Below are 15488 nucleotides of genomic sequence, written 5' to 3'. Positions count from 1 at the left end.
TAAGAAAGTTTGAGTATCTACCATCACAATCCACAGTTCTAGGCTACAACTTGTATTTAAAAACACATGTTGTCAAAACAGCATGGAATCTTTGAGTTAATGTTTGAGTAATCTGCCATACACCATCACCACTGGTAATTATAAAAATAGAAATGCCAATTTCTTTTACACCTACTGCAAAAACAAAATAAAAATCCCTAAAACTTATAATAGTGACATTGAGGTAAAAAAAACTGCCAAAAGTATTGTGTGAAGAAAGTTGGACACAGATTGGACATTTTGAACAGATTGAATCATAACTGTTTGAAAACACTGAATTTCATTCCTGTCTTTGTTTTGTTTGCTGATATAATTTACTATCTGTTTTTCAGATGTAAGTGATCAGTTATTCGAAGTGATTGGTCTGGAAGGAGCCATGGAGATGGGACAGATCTACACTGGACTGAAAAGTGCGGGGAAAAGACTAGCACAATGCTCTCTGGTAACCATCAGGTATGTCTCAGTGTATCTATAGGATACTCTTATGTGTCTTCTATTTTCACAATGCTGATTGTTTGTGCTTATTCATCTCTCCTGGCAGCCACCCATGCCTTTCCAATCCTGCTATGTTCAAATCTCTCACCATTGCATCTTTACAGCGGGTTTCAGGTCTTCCTGTTCTCATTATTTATGTTAGTGCCCTCTCGGTTATTCACCTCACTAGATTTTTACTCCCTCTCTGTGATAGATGACCATATCATTTTCAATATCGTCTTACTTTTTGCTTTCTCAGTCTTCACTGACTCCATAGATGTGTTGATTCCTGGTTTTGTTCAGTCTTGTTATTCCACACATCAGCCTCAACGTAAATAAATCCAAGGATCTCGTTGTTACGTCTTTCTTCTTGGTGACATCCAAGCTTCTGGGATATATAATAAGGCTGGTTTTACAACCATCCTGTAGATTTCTCCATTCAGTCTTGTATTAAGACCAGGTCTCCACTTGGATATGTGAGCATTCGCATTGACAAGTATAACACTGTAGAGTGGGGAAGGTAGGAGAGACTGTGTCTGAGACACAGCACACTCAGCCCCAATTCTATCTTGTTTTGACATCCTTCATAACACAGTCCCTGATTATCACACATCCCAATAGTACAAGTTTTGATGATATTTTTCAATAACAGCACTCCACCATATTTCTTGCAATTATTCTGAGAAATTTAGATAATTTCCTTTTTTTGTACTCCTATCCTCTGCCCCCGCTAACCTTATATACGAGAAACTTCCTGCTTTCTTCAAGCAGTTATTCGTGTTCTTTACACCATCACTCCATCCTCCTCTTTACAGTCAAACTACAGCCCATCAATTAGATCATTGGTCTCCTGACCTTCATGTTCCTGACTTTCGCTGCTTTTTCTCCCTTCTGGCTCTCCAAATAATTTGTCATGTTCGTAATATCTCCACCTCAAAGCTCATTGTCATCTGCAAGCCTGATTGACTGTGGCATGCCCTGCCTCACTTGTTCAGTTCAAGCAATCTACTGCCTTTATTTGTTGTACCCACGCGTGCCTCAGCCTTACTGCATTCCCAGGTTATTTTGTTAAAGTATTAAATTGAAAAGCTTGTGCAGCACATGAGCCAGACTGTCCACTTGGATTGGGAGCAAGGAAAACTCCATGAGCGAAGAGACTGAAAATTCCCTTTGTGTATATGTTCTACTGAAAAGCATAGAGTCCTCTTTTAATAGTGATGCAAATCATATATTGGTTGAAAATTAATATTTATATTTTCTGAAAATGCCTGGGGTCTATTTTTGTATCTTGTTAAGTTGAACTTATTTTAAAGTTCCTGGTATGGTGGAGATGTGTCCTGGACTGCATCTGCAAGGTTTAGTGTTAACTACATAACAACCAATAATTGTTTTAGTTTGCCCAGTTTAGCAGGGCAAAGCCTCACTACCTGCAGAAAGGATACCTGTAGGCAACTTAAAACATAGGACCAATTTGGCTTCTGATGAGTGAGGTCACCAGACTGGAACTATGATATAAGGTAATGTAATACATCCACACAGATTTGTCAAGAGGACAGGAATAACACCTTGCTTCATATTGAAAAGCACATACTTCCTTGCTGAATTTTAAAAAGTGCAGGATATCACTGATAAATGCTTGAATCTCATCCTGCAGTAAGTCACTAAGTTTCAGTGCATTGATGCGTAAATCATAGAGAACCTCTTAAGCTAAGAGGAAATGAATCAGTAGAATCGATGAGTATCAGAACAGATTGATCGGTTTGAGAAAAAAGCAGATAACTATGATCATGGTTCTTCAAAACTATGGCACAGTAAGTAAAGCTGTATTGCACTTCAAATCGTAAAAATTCTGTGTACCTTTTAAGATGATTTTTAATGAGGCTAAGAAACCAAATTTAAGGTGAAATTCTTTTGATTTAGATGTTGAGTTTAAGCATAGCACAGTGCTGCTAACAATTAATGATTAGTTTCAAGAGGAGTTGACCCACTCCTGTTGAATGAATTCTATTGAGGTAAATGATGACTGGCTACTCTCTGAGGTTTTTGGTAAGTTAATTTCCTTTCCCAACATCCTGGTGAACCTCCTCTGCACCCTGTCCAAAACATCCACATCCAAGCAGAACTGTACGCAGCATTCCAAATGTGGTCGAACCAAAGTCCTATACAACTGTAACATGCCCTGCCAACTCCTGCACTCAATACCCCGTCCGATGAATGAAAGCATGCCGTATGCCTTCTTGACCACTCCATCGACCTGCGTTGCCACCTTCAAGGTACAATGGACCTGAACATCCAGATCTCTCTGTGCATCAGTTTTCCCCAGGGCTTTTCCATTGACCGTATTGTTCGCTCTTGAATTGGATCTTCGAAAATGCATCACCTCGCATTTGCCTGGATTGAATTCCATCTGCCATTTCTCTGCCCAACTCTCCAATCTATCTATATTCTGCTGCATTCTCCGACAGTCCCCTTCATCTTCTGCCGCTCCACCAATCTTAGTGTCATCTGCAAACTTGCTAATCAGACCATCTGTACCTTCCTCCAGCTCATTTATGTATACCACAAACAACAATGGTCCCAACACAGATCCCTGTGGAACACCACCGGTCACAGTTCTCCATTTTGAGAAACTCCTTTCCACCACAACTCTCTGTCTCCTGTTGCCCAGCCAGTTCTCTACCCATCTAGCTAATACACCCTGGATCCCATGCAGTTTTCCTTTCTCCGCCAGCCTACCATGGGGAACCTCAGTAAATGCCTTTCTGATGTCCATGTATATGACATCTATAGTCCTTCCCTCATCTATCAACTTTGTCACTTCCTCAAAGAATTCTATCAAGTTGGTAAGATATTACCTTCCCTGCACAAAACCATGCTGCCTATCACTAATAAGCCCATTTTCTTCCAAATGTAAATAGATCCTATCCCTCAGTATCTTCTCCAGCAGCTTCCCCACCACTGACATCAGGCTCACCGGTCTATAGTTATCTGGATTATCCTTGCTACCCTTCTTAATCATGGGGACAACATTAGCAATTCTCCAGTCCTCCGGGACCTCACCCGTCCTCAAGGATGCTGCAAAAATATCTGTTAAGGCCCCAGCTATTTCCTCTCTCACTTCCCTCAGTAACCTGGGATAGAACCCAGGCAGACCTGGGGCCTTGACCTACTAATGCCTTTTAGAATACCCAACACTTTCCCCTCCTTATCCCAACTTGACCTGGAGTAATCAAACATCTATCCATAACCTCAACATCCATCATGTCCCTCTCCCCAGTGAATGTTAATGCATATTCAAGGGAGGTTCCACCCCTGTGCTTCCTGTTCAGGTAAATCAGTGTGACATAGCCATGTGATGGCTACGTTTTATGAACAGGAGGCAGAAAACATTGCTAGGTCCTGTAACTATGTACTGATGGTGGAAGGAAAATAGCCAGTCACATTACATTTACTTTATTACACACAGAGGAACACACCATCCTCTCCAAGCCATGCAACACTTCCATTACTCTACAGATAGTTATTTAAATCCCAGATTGCCCTGGAATCTCCCAACACTAATCTCCCAGGTGGTTCTTTGAATAAGCCAGAAGATTAATTTACAGGACAAGTCTTTTCACATTTCAGTCTGTACAGACTGGAAACAAATTAAGCTTAAAACATTTACAATGAAAAACAATATGACACATTTTCATTAAATAGTTTAGTATTTACAATCACTAACTATAAAGTTCATTTAAATTATTAGTTGTCTATTAGTCTATGTGAATTATTTAGATGGAGTGAAACTGGAAAATTCAGCACTGTTACCAAGAGTCTGGTGAAAAAGCTATTCCTCAAGCAAATTTCACTTGTTTTGAATTTATTTCTATCAATGTACTGTAAATTGATGTAATTTCTTCTAATCTGTTATTGATTGTTGTGTCTCATTTCCTCATTCCTTTGTTCTCAAGAACCAGTAAGTTCCTGCCAATGCAGATTGATGGAGAACCTTGGATGCAGACTCCTTGTACAGTAAGTAGAGAATATTGGTGAAAAATATATTGCAAGCGTGATAAAATAATCCACCTGAATACCTTCAAGAAGACAACTGATACATCGCATTTAAAATGAGGTTGAGGCACTATCCTGAAATACGGAATTAATTTAATTGTTGACAAAAGTTGGGTGAGTTTAAAAGGCTGCATAGTTACAAGACAAAGAAATATCGAAGTGTGTTTTGTACTTATAGGATTTCCAAGTGTTGCAAAGTGGCCTAAGTTCTGCATAGACAGACAGATAAAAGCTCCTCTTAATGATGCTTGTGGCTCAATATTGACAAAGTCAAAGCCATTCTATTCAGCATCCTGCAGAAGTTCTGTGTCCAAGTTCCTTATCTCATTCAATTGTTTGGATTTCAGTCAAACCCAGGCATGGATGGAGGTGTGGGGGAAGTGTAGGGGCAGGTGTAGCATTACCTGTGTCTACAGGGAAAGGCGCCTGTGGGGCTAGCAGGGAGTGTGGAGGGGAGTCACGGAGGTATGGACAAGAGAGTCACGAGAGAGCGGTCTCTACGAAAGGCAGATAAGGGTGGGGAGGGAAATATATCATTGGTTATGGGGTCAGATTGCATGTGGGAAGCTGCTCCCAAAATGAGGCGTTCCACTCCCGAATATCCCAGATGCCCTCCTATTTCAAGGACTGTAACATTCCCTGCTCTGATGATTGAAAATGACCTCAACCACATCTCTTGTGTTTCCTGCATCTCTGCCCTCACATTCCCCACCCCCAACAAAAATAAAAACAGATACCCCTTGTCCTCACTTATCACCCCACTAACATCCAGATTCAAAGTATCATTCTCTGCCACTTCGGCCACCTGCAATCTGATCCCATTACGAAGGATACATCTCCTTCCCCACCCCTATTTGCCTTCCATAGGGACCGCTCTCTGCGTGACTCCCTCATCCACTTCACACTCCCCACTAGCCCCACAACCCCCAGCACCTTTCTCTGCAACTGCCCATCACTTCCATTTGAGGCAAAAAACAAACATTCCACATTAGACAGGGGTTCACCCTGAACATCCGTGAATGTGGTCTATTGCATCCGCTGCTCCCAATGTGGCCTCCTGTAAGTCAGTGAGACCAAGCAGAGGCTTGGAGACCACTTTGTAGAGCATCTGCACTTTGTTCACAACAAACGACAATACTTTCTGGTCGCAAACCATTTTAACTCCCCCTCTCACTCCCTGGGTGACGTGTCCACCCTGGGCCTCCTCCAGTGTCACAATGATGCCACCCGCAAACTGGAGGAGCAGCACCTCATATTCCACCTTTGGAGCCTAAAGCCCAATGGCCTAAAGATGGATTTTACCAGTTTCAAAATCTCCCCACCCCCCAGCCTCATCCCGTGAACAACCCCTCTTCGCATCTCCATCTCCCTGACCTGTCCATCTTCTCTCCCACCTATCCGTTCCTCCCACCTCACTGACCAACCCCCCAACACTGCCTACCTTCATTCACCTATCACCATCCCACGTGCCTTCCCCAGTCCCACCCGCCCTCTCTCTATTTATTTCTGACCTCTCTTCCCCCCAAACTCCCCCATTTCTGAAGAAGGGTCCCAACCCGAAACATCAACTTTCCTCCTCCTCTGATGCTGCCTGGCCTGCTGTGTTCCTCCAGCTCCACACTGTGTTATCCTATTATTCCAACTTTGTTATACGTAAACTTGTTTCACAGCAATAATTCAGAGATAGTTTCAAAAATTCAGTAACTGCCGATGCTGGAGTCAGAGATAACACAGCATCAGACAGATGAGCAGGAAAGTTGACATTTCGGGTCAGGACCCTTTTTCAGAAATGATCAACATCAGCAGTTCTTATTACCTTGGAATAATGGGGATCCCTTTAGCTGATACTATTGTAATGTGTGAAATAGAGAAAAGCTGGGAGGGGAGGACAGAAAAGCTATGTAAAAGATATGAAATACATACGTTAAGGTAGGGTGGAATTCAGACAAGCATTCAGGGGTCAAAGAGTGCTGGATCTGACTGATGCTGTGAAATACTGTTAAACAAGAATGTGAGAGAGCTTTTCTTAATGTGAGAGCAGGCACCGGATAAGCATTGTTAAAATAAGTGGCTTGATATCCCAAGCTTGCCACAAAGAAATCTGAGTACTGATTGCTGAGGCATGGTAGTTTTGGATCTGAAAGCAATTTTATTTATCTAGCCAAGTCCAATGGGCTGTTGAGAAACATTCAGACAGTCTCCTGTAGTATTGCACAAGGGCAGGTATGACACAAAATCAGAAGTGCGCCATTTTGTCCATTGAGTCTGCTCCATCATTCAAAAAGATCATAGCTACAAACAATCACACAATATGCAAGCTCATATCGTTTTCCCAGCTTTTTACTGCTGACCAGAACTGCTGAGGTAAATTACATCTACTAACTGCATTAGCAGCTGGCAAGTAACTGGAGCAATTTGTGGATGAAGAAGCTAACTGCAAAATAAGCAGGAGTCACCTGATGAATTAGGAATCGTGGACCCCATTGTCAGGTTTTTAGGGTCAGACTGAGGTAGAAGATGGTGCCTTCATGTCATTCACCTCTTAAGGCTGCTTTCAGAGAAAGAATGGCGATGAATTTCCAAGTCAGGATAGTGTGGGTTGGAGGACAACTTATAAGTGTTGGTGTTCCCATGTCTCTGCTGCCCTTGGCCTTCTAGTGATCATGAGCTTGAAAAGTGCTGCCTGAGGATCTTTGGTGAATTTCTGCAATGCATCTTGTAGATAGTATGCGCTTCCGCTACTGAGCATTGGGTATGAAGGAATGCATCCTTGTGGATATTGTGCCAATCAATTGGCAAGTTAGCCCCGCATGGTATCAAGCTCCTTGAGTGTTGTTGGAGCAGCACCCATCCAGGCAAGTGGGAAATATTCCATTACAATCGTACTTGTGCCTTGTAGATGGTGGGCAGGCTTTGGGGAGCCACTCATAGCAGCATTTTGAGTATCTAATCTGCTGTTGTAGTTACCATGTTTATCTGGTGAGTCCAGTTAAATTTCTGGTCAATGATAACATCCAGGATGTTGATAGTGGGGGGTTCAGTGATGGTAACACCATTGAATGACAAGGGATGGTGGTTAGATTGTCTCTCATTGTAAATGATCATAGCTTGACATTTGTGTGGTGCAAATGTTACTTGTCAGCCTAAGTCTGGATATTTTCCAGATCTTGTTGCATTTGAACATGGACTCCTTCAATATCTGAGGCCTCATGAATGGTACTAAACATTGTGCAATCACTGACGGACATCTCCAATTCTGACCTTGTGAAGGAGGGAAGGTCATTGGTGAAGCAACTGAAGATGGCTGCGCTAAGGACACTACCCTTAGGACCTCCTGCAGGAATATTTTAGAGCTGAGATCACTGATCTCCAACAGCACAACCATCTTCCTTTGTGCTAATACTATTCTAACAGAGAATTTGCCCATTGATTTGTTTTACCTCCTTGATGCCACACATGGCTGAATGCAGCCTTGATATCAAGGGTTATCTCTCTCATCTCACGTCTGGAATTCAGCTGTTTTGCCCATGTTTGAAACAAGGCTGTACTGAGGTCACAAGCTGAGTGACCCTGACAGAACCCAAACTGGGTGTCACTGACCGGGTTATTGCTGAGCAGATGCTGTTTAGTAGCACTAATGATGACACCATCCATCACTTTACTGATGATTGAGACTAGACTGATGGAGCAGAAATTAGCCAAAGTGGATTTGTTCTGCTTTTTGCGTACAGGACATACCTGAACAGTTTTCCATATTGTCAGATAGATGTGAGAGTTGTAGCTGTACTCGAACAGCTTGGCTTGGGCAACAGCAAGTCTTCAGTACTATTGATGGAATGTTGTCAAGGCACATAGACTTTCCAGCATCATAAGGCTCCAACCATTTCTTGATAAAAGTGGAATGAATCAAATTGGCCGAAGACTGATATCTGTGATGCTGGAGACCACTGGAAGAGGCTGAGATGACACATACACTTGGCACTTCTGGCTGAAGATTACTGCAAATTCCTCAAACCTAACCTTTTCCACTGTTGTGCTGTGCTCTTCCATTATTGAGGTCAGGATAGTTCATGGAGCATCCTTCTCCAGTGAATTGTTTAATTGTCTACCACCATTCATGACTGGATTGGAAGGCCTGCACGGCTTTGATCTGAACCATTCATTGTAGGATAGCTTAACTGTGTCTACTGCTTGTTGTTTATGCTGGTTAGCAAGCAAGTAGCCTGTTTGGTAGCTTCAGTATGTTGACAACTAATTTTTTAGGAATGCCCAGTGTTGCTCCTGGCATGGCCTCCTGCACTCTTCCTTTGACCAATGTGAACCTCTGGTTCGATGATGATGGTTGATAGTGACGTTTGAGTGGGGGATATACCTGGCCATGATGTTGCAGACTGTGCTGGAGTACAATACCTCATGCATACCTGGTCTTGAGTTTGAAATCTGACCAATTTAGCACGGTGATAGTGCCTCACAACACGGTGGAGGGTATTCTCAATTTTCCTCACCTCCTTCACATACCTGAGGGTGCCATCATAGCAAGGAAATTCAGGGCCTGAAATAGTCCAGAAGAGAAGATTTTATTTTCCGTCAGTTGTGGATGTGATGAAGCAGGAGTGTTCTGCCAGGCACACAACACAAATTTGGATTTCCCTATTCTGGATTTCCCTCACTCTCATTACACTGGTGTCCCAATGCACACTTCCTCAACCATCCACCCTCACCTGGCTGACTGAGCGCAATAAACTTTTATGCAGAATTGTCCTGCCACCAGTGGTCAGCCACCATCTCCCACAGAATTTAGATGGGACCCTGACATGTCTTACGCAACTGAGACACGGGAGATTAAAAATCTTCTGCTATGGAGCTCTGAATGGTTCGACCTCCACCTCAGACTTTGTCTCTGTGCAGCTCCCACCTTGGCGAGCATTATGAACATGGACCAAGGGAGGCAACAAATAACATGAGAGCATCACAAAAACACTCTTTCCACTTCGAAAGCACTATTTATGGTGAAATAAATTATTTCGTGCATTTTTGTTTGCCGTCAATTTTCCAAACTATTTTACATCTTGTAATAAAAAAGTTGAATTCAAAGTTATCTTTTTCATCACTGCTTGAAGAACTGAAAGTATTTCTTTAGCAGAATTCTTTAATTAACTGTGTAGGGAATTCCTGTACAGTTCAAACGGACAGGTGCGGTGACTTGGAGGATATGCAGAACCTCACCTGGTTTTTGAACAAGCCATTAACAGTAATGAGTCTCAAGTGACCACCTCATTTTAAAATTTTCAACTCATGTAAGCAGATAAGTTTTGTATAATTCTTACTTTGATTTTACAGAAGTTGGCCTATTGTTAAGAACTGCTATCTTTGAATACAACTTTCACATGAGACATGGCAAAAAAAATAAGTTTATTGAATGTGCAAGACCAGAAGCGACCATCTGACTACTTCCAATGTCTGAAATATATATGACTCAGAGTCAGAAGTATGGTGTGGCAATTAGGCTTAAACTTCCAATCTAGAATCTCACAATTGCCATGTCACAGAAGGAGGCAGTTGCCATGTTTGCATCAACTCCCTGTATTTTGACTTAATGCTAACTTACTGCTTTTTCCATGTAACCCAGCACATTATTTCATTTAATTGTCCAATGCCCTCTTGTGTGCTTCAATTGAACTTGGCTTCATCACACTTCCAGGCAGTGCATTTCAGATACTTACCACTCACAGTGTGAAGAAGTGCTTTCTCACCCTGCATTTACTTCTTTTGCAAGGCACTTTAAAACTGTGCCCCCTGCTTCTGGATCTTTTTACAAATTCCTTATGTGAGAAAGATGGTCTGTTTAGGGAGTGGAAGATGGCTTTGCTAATGTGAGTTTGCCTTTTGCTTATTTGGTAAGCAGCAATTTTGAAAGGATAATGTCATATTTTTGAAATAGAATATTGTCTCTTCTGAAATTATTCAAAAAGTTATTTTCAACCAAAGCTGACTGTATTCTTTATTTCGTGTTCTTTTTCATCCTTTTCTAGGTTGACATATTAACTGTGAGTGTAGAACAACATGTTTATTGCATTGTCATAGGATTTACAGCACAATGTTTTTCATTAGAGTTTTTATTTAATTTGATTTGATTTGGTATCGTCACATGTACCTAAGTACGGGGAAAGGTATTGTTTTGCATGTAGAATAGGCATTTGTTTTTTCTGGCAACTTAGTTTTTACTTATGTTTAATTCTTACCTCATTCACTCCCTCTATCAGCTAGAAAAATAAGCCCACCTATCTCCACCCCAGGCACATGAACAATTGAAAGGAATCTTATAGGGGTTTGAGCAAAGTGGAATTTGGTGAGATTTGAAACACAATCAGACAATGGGCAGCAAAATAGGCAGCTCAGTGGTTAGCACTGCTAACCCACAGTGCCAGGGACCTAGGTTCGATTCCAGCCTTTAGTGGCTGGCAGTGTGGAGTTTGCACATTGTTGCTGTCTTTATGTGGGTTTCCTCTCACCATCCATAGATGTCCAGGTTAGGTGGATTGGCCATGATAAATTGCCCCATAGTATCCGCGGATGTGCAGGCTAGATGGATTAGCCATGTTAACAGAGATAGGTAAGGGGGCTGTGTCTGGGTGGGATACTGTTCAGAGGGTCAGTGTGGACATGATGGCCTGAAAGGCCTGCATTCATACCGTAGGGCTTCTATGAATCAGAATCAGCAGTGAGGCCTTTCTTGGTGTTGGTGTATCATATTCCATCCTTAACACTTTTGGCAAGCAAGCTGGTAAGTTTCTCGCTAAGCAGTGGAGCATGAGTAATGAAAGGAGATAATTGCTTGTTAAATGCCTTTTGACAGCCCAACTCAGCTCATGAATATTCAGGTTCCTTCATAACCAAATTTGCCAAATAAGTTGAGTGAGTAAGTCCCTGACACATCCAGCTCGCCATTTATTCCAAGCAACCTCCATGGTGCATTCTCTGTAGTACAATCTGCACCATCAGCCATACGCAACTCTCATTCATGGTCATATGGCATCTGCAAACCCTTCTCCAATACACATGGAGGCACTTTCAGACACACAGGGTCCCCTCGCAGGATGTACCATTGAAAACCTGCAGCAGAGACACTTGGCAAACAAACAGGTACCTGGATCAACAATTGGGACAGGAGACATTGCTTGGACAGCTGTCTTGCTGTCTCAGTGCTTGCTTACATAGCACCTCCCTGCAAAGCCAAAGCATCCATCCCTTTCATTGCTTTGCCATACCATGCCAGTCATATATGGGGGCTGTTTGTTGATGTCATTCAGAGGTTTGGTCTGAATACAGTTCTAGGGATCCATTGGCCATATTTTCAAAGGAGAGGGGTACTAGTAAAGGGTAGCAAAAAATCCAGTGCAGAAGGGGTGGGGAGTCAAGGCTGGGGGGACAGCAGAGGCTTTTGTACAGTTAGGAACAAGGACAGTAATAAGAGATAATTCAAGTTGAATGAAACTGTTTGTTGGACAACTTCAGAGAGGACATAATGGGCTACAGAAGGAGGAGAAAATGGTCATTATCACCACCATGGCCTCCACAAGGGGAGAATATAGAAGCAGGGTGAACATCTTTAAAGTTTAATGCCAGGATTCAGGAGGCAGGGAGGAAAGTTGTAGGCTAAGGTCAATGCGGTGAGCCTCCACATGGGGGAGATGGGTGGAATGGCTGTTGGAGTAGTTCAATAAAAATGGACATAGAGGCTTTGGATGCAGTGTGGTGGTGGGGGTAATGGGATGCAATACTGTCCACCACAAGCTGTATTCTCTGCCATCACTTTCTGTTCTCGAGGTGCAGTGTACCTAAATGGAACAGTTCTCTGATTGGGTGCAATGAATGTGAATTTAATGGGTGAAAGCACAGGATCGATGTTTGCTCAGCACTAAGACTTTGTAGCTCAAATACATGAAGCAGCCACTGGCAAACACATCCATGTTTAATTTGTAATCATTTCATCACCATTTGCTGTGAATGTAAGACGAAAGTGCTTAGGGTAGGTTGGACCTATATTCATTGGAACTTAGAACAACGAGAGCCGACACTGTTGAAACATAAGATTCTGAGAGACTTGTCAGGGTAGATGAGAAAACATTGTTTCCCTTTGTGGCAGCATTTAGGGCAAAAGGGCATAATTTCAATGTAAGACAGAAGGAGAAGTTTCTTCTTTGAGAGGGGTGAATCTGTGGAATTCTTTACAGCAGAGGTCTGTCGAAGCCAGTTCATTAAGATTATTCAAGGCTGAATTCAAGGAAATCAAGGTATTGGAGAAAATGAAGCAAAGTAGGGTTGAAGATTATCAAACCAGCCACGATCTTTTAGAGTAGCAGAGCTGACTCAAATGAGCTGAATAATCTTCTTCTCCTCTAACATTTTACTGTCCTGTGGTCAATAAGGCTTAAGTCCCATGACCAAATTTTCAAAAAAGCACTTTGCTTAATGCATTCCGCAAGTTAATATCCCTTTGTATGTTTTTTAAAATCCTTCAACATTTCTCTGTTATAATTCTAACGGATTTGACAAGCCTTGGAAATCATATTCCATTGTTTATCCTGTCAATATTGTTCAGAATTCACATGTCATTACCAGATTTCTTCAACCTCATTCTTGGGATGGAAGGAAGTGTGTACATTGAATTAGAATATGCCTACGTAAAATCCTATTTGCGTTTGCAAGGGCCTTTTATACCTGTAAATCCAGCTTGGAGATCTCTATCCAAATCTCTCTGTTTCTCCAATCTATTAAGTGACTTGCTGTACATTGTGTACTTTCTTTGACTAAATGTTTTACATTTTCCCAAAATGTACCGTGCACTTCTCTGTCCTGAACTTAATCTGCTAACTATATCTATCAGCCTACAATGTCTGCCTTCTTCAGCTTGGCAAAGATACAAAATGTATCATGATATTTTGACGCCATTGTTTGTTGAAATTAATTTTAAGATAGTCTCAACATTAAATTGTAGGTAAGTCAGAAAAATATTTACAAAGAGGTTATTTAAAAATTGGAGCATTTCACCACCTGCCACCCTTGAAGCTAAATCCATAATTCTATGAAAAGGAATTTAGATAGTGATTCAAAAAAAACCAGAAACATTAATGTATATGGATAGTGATTATTAAACATGTTATGGCCACTTAATGAAGGAGGCAGTAAAAGTCATCACTACTCAGGTTTTGATTTATTCTCAAAATGAGACATTGCACATGCTTAACTCTGAACTCTACAATCCATCAGCCATCAGTAGATTCAGTCAAGATAATAAAATGTGAGGCTGGATGAACACAGCAGGCCAAGCAGCATCTCAGGAGCACAAAAGCTGACGTTTCGGGCCTAGACCCTTCATCAGAGAGGCTCCTGAGATGCTCCTGTGCTCCTGAGATGCTGCTTGGCCTGCTGTGTTCATCCAGCCTCACATTTTATTATCTTGGAATTCTCCAGCATCTGCAGTTCCCATTATCTCAGTAGATTCAGTCAATGTGTCTTTGTATTGTTTCGAGTAAAAAAAACTAACAACCCCTTAAATGGTCATTGGAGCAAAAATCAAAACCTTCCTACATAAATTGGAAATGTCACTTTCAAGGGAGTTGATGCACTCCAGTTCCTACAGTGCTGACTGGATATGGAAGGGGTGTCACTGCATATGTGTCCAATTAACTATTCAATTGGTGCCTCTCACCTTGGTACACTTAACCTTATATTTAACCTTTATGTAATTAACAGTAAGCAGGTAATTTTCTCATTGGAAATAAGACTTGTGTAAATCACTTCTTTATTGTCTTTAGATTCAACTATTCTATTGCTTTCCTGGGCAACCACCCATTTTGGAGTCTCTGTAAGCTTAAGCATGTCCAAAGCTAGATTTAAATTGACCTGTTTGTGCCACATACCATAGGAACATAGAATCAGGAGCAAGTCATGTGCAAATTCAAGCCTGCTCAGTTCAATAAGGTCAAGGTTGGTCAAGCTGTGGTTGGAACTTCACTTTCACATCTGCCCTCAAAAACCTTTGGCTGTCTTCTCTATTAACTTAAATAAAATAGATTAAATTCATTTCCCTCCACTGTTTTCTGACATAATGAATTCCACAAATTGACAGCCTCCTGTGACAAAATATTTTCCTCATCTCTGCCTTAAAAGAAAAACCACTCATTCTTAACAGCACCCCCTGATTCCAGTATCCCTCATGAGAAGAAACAACCTCCCAATATTTTCTTTTTAATCATTTGTGGCACATGTGTGTTCCTGGCTGGAAGATATATTTTTTAAGTCAGGATGGTTAGTGGCTTGGAGGGAGACTAACAGATGGTGATATTCCCTTGTATCTGCAGCCTTTGTCCTTCTCGATGGTAGTGATCATGCCTTTAGAAGATGCGATCTAAGAATATTTGGTGAATTTCTGCAGTACATCTTATAGATAGTAGATAGTGTTGTTATTGAGCCTGGGTGGTGGACCGAATGAATATTTGCTGATGTGGTGTTTATTGAGTAGGCTGCTTCATCCTGCAAGATATTAAGTTTCTTGAATGTTGTTGGAACTATATTCTTCTAGGTGATAGGGAGTGTTCCTGAGTTATATTTTGTAGTTGATGGACAGGGTTTGGGAATTCATGAAGGAAATTACTTGCTGCAACATTCTTGCCTCTGAACCTGCTTTTGTAGCTACTGTATTTATACAGCTTATCCAGTTGAATATCTGGTCTGCGGTAAAGCCCAGGTTATTGATAGTGTGGGATTCAGTGGCAGAAACACCATTGAATGTCAAAGGGTGGTGGTTAAGTTCCTTTTCTTGTAGATGGTCATGGTCTTCCATTTCTGTGGCACAAATGTTACTTGCCACGTCCCAATCTGGATATTGTCCAGGTCTCGCTGTATTTAGGCAAGGACCG

The 15488-nt window shown here is 41.6% G+C and overlaps 1 protein-coding gene across 4 annotated transcripts in view; it reads left to right on the top strand.

Moving 5' to 3' along the window:
• The window catches only part of dgkb (diacylglycerol kinase, beta), a 752355-nt gene that overhangs the window by 674424 nt on the left and 62443 nt on the right, over positions 1–15488 (top strand). For all 4 annotated transcript variants that reach the window (XM_048520589.2, XM_048520551.2, XM_048520559.2 and 1 more), the window contains 2 exons: positions 372–492; positions 4467–4527. In XM_048520589.2, the coding sequence (XP_048376546.1) occupies positions 372–492; positions 4467–4527 (182 nt within the window). The remainder of the gene's footprint in view (positions 1–371; positions 493–4466; positions 4528–15488) is intronic.

This window comes from Stegostoma tigrinum, chromosome 2, assembly GCF_030684315.1.
Source record: "Stegostoma tigrinum isolate sSteTig4 chromosome 2, sSteTig4.hap1, whole genome shotgun sequence".
NCBI lineage: Eukaryota > Metazoa > Chordata > Chondrichthyes > Orectolobiformes > Stegostomatidae > Stegostoma > Stegostoma tigrinum.
The sequence above is the reverse complement of the archived record's forward strand: the minus strand, read 5'-3'. Positions and strand labels throughout refer to the sequence as shown.